This window comes from Kryptolebias marmoratus, linkage group LG4 (assembly GCF_001649575.2).
Source record: "Kryptolebias marmoratus isolate JLee-2015 linkage group LG4, ASM164957v2, whole genome shotgun sequence".
NCBI classification, from domain to species: Eukaryota; Metazoa; Chordata; class Actinopteri; order Cyprinodontiformes; family Rivulidae; genus Kryptolebias; species Kryptolebias marmoratus.
The window spans coordinates 12,442,871-12,451,758 of NC_051433.1; the positions used below are offsets into that span (position 1 = coordinate 12,442,871).

The 8,888-nt window shown below is 36.9% G+C and overlaps 1 protein-coding gene across 1 annotated transcript; it reads right to left on the bottom strand.

Moving 5' to 3' along the window:
- Window positions 1-1,818: 1,818 nt before the first annotated feature.
- On the bottom strand, window positions 1,819-5,018 carry opn1mw1 (opsin 1 (cone pigments), medium-wave-sensitive, 1). Its single transcript, XM_017408275.2, has 5 exons — window positions 4,576-5,018; window positions 4,302-4,470; window positions 3,303-3,468; window positions 2,531-2,770; window positions 1,819-2,340 (listed from the first exon to the last, which is right to left on the bottom strand). The coding sequence occupies exons 1-5, from the start codon at window positions 4,937-4,939 to the stop codon at window positions 2,242-2,244; spliced, it is 1,038 nt and encodes a 345-aa protein (XP_017263764.1). The 5' UTR covers window positions 4,940-5,018; the 3' UTR covers window positions 1,819-2,241.
- Window positions 5,019-8,888: the final 3,870 nt, after the last annotated feature.

Here is an 8,888-nt window from a genome sequence, read left to right on the forward strand (position 1 = left end):
TGAAAAATACATTTAACTGGCTGTGATGTTAATCAGTTATAGATGTGTAACCAGTGATGAAAACCTTCCCAGTGATTCATGAAATAGTGGAATAGTTCATGAAACATTACAAACAAATACACACACAACCACAGGTAAAAAGGCAGCAGATGTTGGAGCTACAGGTTCAAAATCCTGACTGGGGCCTTTTTATGCAGAGTTTAAATGTTCTCACTGTGCATGTTTGACTTTTCTCTGCGTACTCTCCTCCCACAGACTAAAAACACGTGTGTTAGGTAACTTAGTGACTCTAAACTGTCACCAGGTATAAGTGAGAGCTTGAATGGTTTCCTTTCCTGTTCGTCTCTATAAGTCCTCAGTGAAGTAAGTAGATACTAGCTGTCCTAAAAGGCAATAAATGGCATCATCACCTAATTTGCATAATTAGCCATGTGTATGTTATTGAAATGGTTGCTGTAGGTGAGACAACAAGTAAATAAAAAACACCCTAAATATGTTTAGAACTACAAATTAATTTTCTTCTATCAATTCTTGTTTTTCTAAATGTAAAAATTCCAACCCTCCTCCTTTATTCAGGCTTGGAACCTGGAAGAAGTGACCTAAAGAAGACACTTAGGTATTTTAGAGCAGTGATTTGTTTTAGACAAAGAAAATTATAAATTTCCACTGTCTTACAGCAGAGCAGGATCAGCCTAGGGCAGCTTTGCTCATGCATGATTCATTTGCAGTCTGCACATCTCCTGCTCTGACTGCAGCTGGGAGGGACTGCTCCATGAGGACCGAGCTTCCTGTGTTTTGGGATAGGGAAGTTTCCCACAGCAGCACCCGATAGTTAAGAAGAGCAGAAACGATATGTGCTTTCACGTCAGAGTCTCCAAAAGAAAATGAATGGAGGGATGAATGGACAATGAAAATTGCAAGTTTGGCTGTACAAAAGTGATGAACTGGTGGCAATTTTCGTGTGAAAACATCCTTTTCTTTTTACTCCCTTGTCCTTAGTCCTGTCCAGCTTCCACCCATGAAGAGAGACAAGTCAGGACACATCACCTCCATCACAGCGATAAGACAAAGAGACGCACGCTTGCTCAAACTCACACCAGAGGTCAGAATCACATCTCAGCCATTACAAGCCACTCTAAGAGTATTTTTATCTGACAAAACCAGAGATATTTCATTTTTACTAATACAGTGCCAGAGGTTCACATGTATTCTGTAGATAGGTTTGTTCAAACTTTAGAGTTCATGTGGTTAATTTTTCTATATTGAATCATGTAATGTAAAAGCAGGGGATTTTATTTAATTATGATCCTTTATTTACCAGGCAAATCCCACTCAGATCATATATCTCTTTTTCAACTGAGGCCTGAGCCTGAAGGCAGCCTAACATGCATGTTTTTAGACTGTGGGAGGAAACGTGCCTGGAGTAAACCCATGCAAACATGAGGAGAACATGCAAACTCCACCCCCCAAGTCCAACCTGGGGCTCGAACCCAGGACCTTCTTGCTGTGACGCAACAGTGCTAACCACAAACCAACGTGCTACCTCATTGCTTTGTAAAGAGTTATGAAATCATACTTTTCTTTCAAAAAAAATGCAACACATTGTTGACAGCTCTTATAAATAAAGTTTTAAGCATTAAGACAAAAACAAGCTTTCATTTCACACCCTTTCTGAGTCACTAAAGATGCTGTAAAGACATAATTAGGTTAACTCTAATAAGGATAGAAAACTCTTTTTTTTATCTTTTGTCTCAAATTAGTAAAAATCAAAATTCCTGAAGCACCTAAATGGAAAACAAGAATGCACAGACCAACACATCTTTTCATGAATGCATTTAATCTGTTTTTCCTACAGCTTTTTTTTCTTTTTTATAAAATATTTACAGGCTATTTCGACAGAGGATGAAACATATGCAAAATTTTTCATTTCATAAATATACAAAGGTGAATCTCACCCACTCACCGTCCAAACCTTCCACAAACAGATGATAACATCACTTTTGAACAAGGAAACACTTAAGGTCGTGTTTCATATTAGAGTTCAGTTATTTCCCCCCAGACACAGATATTAATTATGAGTGTGTACAGTAAAATGCTGTCGTCGGCTGGTATTGAGAGAATAATGTCCATTTGTTGCAGAAAAGTTTGTCTTGAATCCATTTCTTTATTTCTGTGCCAGGACTGCCACTCAGAATAAGGAAAATGTAAAGAAGGAGGCTATTTGCAGATAAGCGGTTATCCTTAAGCAGCCGTGGAGACTTCTGTCTTGCTGGTTGACACTGAGGTCTCATCTTCAACCATGCCACCCATTCCAATTGTGGCAAGCATGCAGTTACGGAACTGAAACAAATAAATAATAAGAAAGAGAAACAAATTAAAAAATCATACTATTATAACAAATACAACTGCAATTAAATGCTTTGATTTAAGAAAATCTTTAAACCCTTTATAATTTCTAAGCAGACGTTCCTGCCCCTAACTTGTCCCTGTGGATAACTACTGAGACGCAACACCAGAACGAACGACTGACCTGTTTGTTCATCAAAATGTAGATAATGGGATTGAACAATGCTGAGGTCTTTGAGAAAAAGGCAGGGATAGCCATGGCTGTAGGTGAGAAGGCAGCACCCTTGTTTAAGAAGATCCACGCGGCAAAAGAAGCATACGGGGTCCAAGCAAAAAGGAAGCCGAGCACCATCAGGACGCACATACGTGTCACTTCCCTCTCAGCTTTCTGGGTCGAAGCTGAGTCCTGCTGCTGGGCTGCGGCCTGGGAATGGGTTCAACGATAGTTAATGTCAGGGTTTTGCATCTTTAGACAATTAAAGTTTTAATGCTTTAGTAAAAACCCAAAAAATGATTATATTCAGATACATTACTGAACAGAAACACTGAAACAGATGAGACCAGTGTCTTTGAATTAAAGAAGAATGAACGTGTTAAGTGGCTGACAGGGTTAAATTATGATGGATCTGAAGCATGACTTTTGCACATATATTTTAACAAAATTACCAAATATGGAACTTTTTGGCAAGACCCATTTCAAAAATGATTTAAAGAATTGGTCTAAATTTATCATTCTGATCAAACATGAGAGGAGGATTTGCCTTTTTACTTGGGAACTTTATCAGATTTACTGCAAATATTTTTGGCATGAGACTTCTCTAAATTGTCTTGTGGAATTTTTGAAATGGCAGCTTTAATGTTTAGCACGTTATCTAATAAAGGTGTAGTAGTTGCGCAAAATAATTTATTTCATAATTCATAATTTATTTAGGAACAATTTCATTTTAAACACTTACAGCTTTGACTGTCAACACAAGGCTCCCGTATGTGAAGAAGATTGTGCAGACAGGGAAACAGAAGTGGCAGGTGAACATGTACATTACATATGACTCGTTGTTGAAGCCTGGGGCCAAAGTGTAATAGTCAGGTCCACAGGAAACCTGAAGACCTTCAGGAATATACCTTTGGATACAAGACACACTGTGTTAGACATATGTTGTAACTTATGTACTTGCATTGTTCTTATACCTATTTTCAACAAATGAAAAGTCTCAAAGTGTCCTATTGCAGTTCTAATGATGCATTAATTGACTTTCCTGTTTGCAGTTTATCAGTTTTATGAAATAAAACAAACAAAATGTTGGGATTTCTTCAATAGCAAAAGTACTAAATATATCTGATTTTTAAAAAGCCAACACATATACTGCACATTGCAAAAAAAATTAAAGATCTGCAAACTGAAAGGACAAGGGATCTTATGGTTTTGAAGAATGTACAGGTGGCAGTGACTTAAGTTACATTTTCAAAGGGTCATTCTAACAGCAAAGTAGACGGCACAATTAAACTGAAATTGTTATAATTTTTAAGGTCCTTTTTAAAATTGCTTTACACATTTTGCTGATGACTCCATTCACTTCATTGCTTTGCCTCCATCTCAAGAACACTGCCTGCTCCTTCAAGATGAGGGTTGTTGGAGATGAAGGACCACACCACTTTTTGAGACGCCTCTAAAAATACCAACTTATTTATTCCCATTTTCTATGGTGCCCTCTTTAACCTCCATTTTCTGTTTCCAAATGTCTCTCCTCTCTTATTTATGGCTAGGAGTGACCACAATTGTTTAAAAGATTACTAAGATGTACAATGTACAACAGAAGTACCACTTTTAAATTATAAATGTACAAGAAATTATGGATTTTTGTGGACAGAGCCTTAACAAAAAATATTAAAATATAAACTCTGATGCTTTTTGCATGTATGTAAGTCATGTGATCCATTTCAGGGAATTATCTCACCTTGACCAGCCAACCAAAGGTGGAACAGAACAGGCCAGAGCCATTAACCAGGTAAAAGCACAGCCCATTGCAGAGTGGGTGGCAGAAAATTTGAAACTGCCCATTGGTTTACAGACTACTATGTATCTCTCAATGGCTAAGACCACAAGAGACCACAGAGACACTTGACCTGTTAAAGAAGAAAAACAAAAATCAAGAGCATAAATCAAGATGAAAAACCAGTGAAAACAAAACAATTATTTATCTGTGCAACACAACATATTCTAAAATTTACCTCCGAGAGTAGCAAAAAAACCTTCCATAGCACAGCTACCAGGTCCCAAACTGAAATAACCCACCAGAGAAGAATAAATGGTGACTGTGAATCCAAATGTGATCATGATCAGTCCAGCCACAGCCAAGTTCACCAGGATGTAGTTGAGAGGTTGCCGGAGCTTCTTGTTCTGAGCTGTGACCACCAGCGTCAAAGCGTTAATGGGAAAGCCCGTCATGAACAGGAAAACCATGTAGGCAGCCATTAATTTGAATTGCCATGGATCTGCCAAATAATACTGTGGATATTCGAAAGGACTTCTAACAACCCCCGTCCTGTTGTTTATCGGGATGTAGAAGTTCTTGCCTTCGGTGCCGTTCTCCATCTTTGCAAGCTGAGAGCTGTATTAGCAGAGTATAAAGTAACCCTAGAGCTCTGTCTATGCAGCTGCCTCTGCTCTTTAACTTCTTACATGGAGCCATGGTTATATACCCCTGAGGCACGTTATAAGAAGATGAGCTAAGAGGATCTGGGAATTCAGCCCATAATCTCTTAGTATAATCGCTTGTTAATCAGTGATCTCTTTTTTCTAGTTTTTAGGACATGATTTCTAATTGGAAGGTTTTAAGTCGTTGTGATGGTTACGTTATGCCAGAGAAGGAGGCATTCTTCCGGTTTCTTCTGTTCTCTTTTTCCTCTACGCAGTAGCAAGCGATTTCTACCTGGAAACATACCTACGTATTGATTCGTTTATTTCCAGTTCCTGAACCAAGTACCTTCAACCATGAGGTTTATAAAAAATTAAAATTGAATGAAGTGAAACAACTTGTGGTTTTAACTTCAACGCTATTAAAAGTAGCCCTCCTTTGACAACCTTAGGATATATCTATAGATAGACAGACAGCTCTGCCTCATAGGAACCTGCAACCTGCAAAGGTTTTATTATTTTATAGCAATGACTTGGAGATTTTGTGTTGGAAGGATACAGTGGTGGTTTGCTTAGGAAAGATCTCAGTATTTCAATGGGATTTGTGCAAAAGTCAGGAGTGGCAAAGCAAGGAGAAAAAAAACACACAACTGCATTCAGTAGTGGGTATGCCTCACATTAAAAGCAGTAGTGGAAAAGAGCAGTTCTGCAGAAGATGTCTACTTTATTCACCGATCTCCTGCAAGGAGAGGGAATTGTGTTAGTACAAAGTTGTTAAAAAAAGAGTACAATTTTTATCCAAGAGATTAAAGAAAAAACAAAACAATAATTTATAGGATCATGGCATATACAGGTAAATAAATTATACTTAACAAGTGTTCCAGAAATGCTTCCCTGGGCATGTCTAATGTATAAACCAATTACTAAAAAGGGATTTTGGACTCTTCACTGTGTCAGAGATGAGATTGAAGGGGTTGGGTAAGATGGATGCCAACTTTTCTATAATCTACTTTTTTCTTTGTCCTCCACTGAGTCTAGATGTGACCCAGGAGTGAAGTTCCTGTTTCCTTTCATCATCTTCACTTTCAGCAAACTAATCCACAAACTACAGCTGACGCCTTCAAAGTGTTTTAGAGAAAGGAACTCGGTTTTCAGCAGTATTCAGTATTGTTGCATTAGTAAAAACATAAATTAGTCCTTATGAGTCAAGGTAGTTCTCATTACTACTGTGGGTAAGATTCTATACATCTATCATTTATGTGCTTTTCTTTCCTTTCACAATACCTCAGAAACATAAAAAGGTGAATCAGTTTCTGTTCATTACTAACGTAACCCTCAATGACCTGCAGACCTCATCAAAAGGGAACAACTCATACATCTTGACATAAACCACTTACTGAAGTGTAAGGCCTCCATCACCAGCATTCTGATGGCAGTCTCTTACACAGAAAGCTATTCAATGCAGAAGTAGTAAAATAAGAAGCTTTTGAAGATGCACAACACAATCATTAGGTTTAACACAGCACAAAGCATATTTAGTTTTAAATTAGCATAATTAGTTTATGTTCTTAAAAAGTTACTCAAACATGGAAAGTGGTCATTTTCCATAACAGTTCAGTTTTTGTCATGACTAACATACAAACAGAAAGGCAGAGATAGTCATGAGCTCTTCTAGTTCAAATAACTTTAAATATATATTTTTTCCTTTTAGCCAGAAACCATTATGCTCATTAAGGAAAGGAGGATGATTACAAGAAACACAAAGAGCACATTATGCTCATTATGTACATTTTCCACTTTTCAGAAATTGTACTGTATATCCTACTGAACTATGAAAATGGGTTAAAATATACTCTGTAAAATTTAAGAAAAAAAATGGAAACTTTTTTTCTCTTTTTTGCCATAAAACATTCACTGTCTCGAAGAACAAGGAGTCTTGCGGCCGATGGTACAAACCCCATGCATTTCTGATCTTAACATTATTGTGGCGGTCTGGGATAAGACAAAAAGACAGTGAGACAACCTTAATGCACAGAAGAAAGTTATTTAAGAGGGTAAAGCACCTCAACTATCAAGCACGTTTGATAACTGTAGACCAGAAGCACTGATGCTATTTTTGCTTGACTAGTCCAATCATTATTTCTCAGATTCATATAAGCTCTACAAACAACAACCTTCTCTCTCAGTCCACTCCTATTTCAAGGGAATTATTTTAAACTGAACTTACTTTTTGAGTCAATGCACTCGTGGCACCTTCTCTGACAAATGGGAATATTTTGCTTCTAACTGAAAAGAAAATTGATAAACATCAGCAGAATCTTCTGGTTATGATATAAAAAAGCTCAGTGCTGAAAGAGCAGAGCAGGGTGATTTATTTCTGAAGTAGAGAGAAAAAATGACCTCTGGTTACAATTTGGAATTATGTGCACAGCAAAATGCAAAAAGAAATAATAGATTTGTTTTTCATTTCTCTGATGCAGGTAGATTTGAAGGTAAAGTTTGGTGGAAGTAAGCATGAGGTTAGTGGGAAATCTGTACTTGGAGTTAAGTAAGTATTAGTTGTATTTGCACATAATTTAAACAGTTACACACTCTGTGCTGTGCAACTTCTTTAGTTTGGATGGTGTTTGAGTGTAGAAAATACCAAATGATGCATTGTTATCTGCTTGTTTTGCTAAAGATAGTTGGCCCAATCACTGCAGACAACAATGAACAGATCGTGTTGGTTTAAAAAACTTATTGAAATCCTGTAAAGTTGGGTGTGACGTCATTCCCAGATCTGAGTTCCAGCTTCTTAAGCAAACAGGATGAAGTAAAACTCAAGACTTGGCAGCCATGCTTCCACACCTCAGCACTATTTGTTGTCTTTTTGATTTAAGTGTCTGGTGGGATTACTATGTACCACTGAAACCTAGAATTGGTGACGTGTCATCTATGGACCAGATTCAGGATGGTTAATAGTGCCGACTTCATGCTGCAGCACATGAAGCGTTAATAAAAAAGTTACTGTTTTTTGATTATTAGCCAAAAACTTACTTTTTTTAAGTTTACATCACTTTTAGGCTCATTTTAATTCTAAACAGAAACATAATTCGACATTTAAACTACTGCCAAAGACTCACAGCTTTCTAATGAAATAAGAACATGATCCCTCTTATTTGTCTGTGGAGCCAAAGTGCGGCTTCAGCCAAGGTGATCTGGACTCTATTAAACTGCAGCAATTGGTTTACCCTCAGCACATGAAAAGCACAAGCCAATAATAATGATTTAATTGGATCCAGCTACTTTCAATAAGGTAAAGTTACAAATGAAAAAATTTCTGCCTCTGCTCAAACCACTTTGTTCCCATCACCACCACAACATCTGAGCTGCAATGTTGATTAGACCTGTAAAATGGTGACAGCAGGATTATGATACATGACGCTGAGTATTATCATTTTAGCCATTTTATTCCTTTAATTTTTTTATCTCATAAGATGTGTGAAAATTGTCAAAATTAGCATGCTACTTTTTGGTTTAAAATAGTCATAGTGACCTTTGACCATATAGAAAAGCTCTGACTTCATTTTCATGTTTGGTCGCTCAGCAAACAAAACATTTACTTTTTTACATTTAATTTATCATATTGGGTAGTAATTTGTTTTTAAACCATACCACAGTGAGTTTATTCTTGAGAAATTAAATTTTCCATGCACATTAAAATAAGACTGTACTAAATTAATGCCAAGACAAAAATTGTTATGATTTGGTGCTAACTAAATAGGTGTTCTTTTAGCTTGTAGGAGGTCAGGAGGTCCATGTATAACACTATATAGTTGTATTTTTTTTTCTGTAGAGCATCTTAACAGAGCTCTAATTGCAACAAACTTTTCTTGAGTAACCGACACACACTAATCTGAATAACTAT

What these genes read in the sequence shown, in the direction of transcription:
- opn1mw1 (XM_017408275.2), bottom strand. Translation starts at nt 4,939, where the DNA reads ATGGAGAACGGCACCGAAGGCAAGAACTTCTACATCCCGATAAACAAC. An exon ending in TTTTTTTGCTACTCTCGGAG is followed by an intron (nt 4,471 to 4,575) that starts GTAAATTTTAGA and finishes CTTCTTTAACAG; the next exon opens with GTCAAGTGTCTCTGTGGTCT. An exon ending in TTGTGTTGACAGTCAAAGCT is followed by an intron (nt 2,771 to 3,302) that starts GTAAGTGTTTAA and finishes ACCCATTCCCAG; the next exon opens with GCCGCAGCCCAGCAGCAGGA.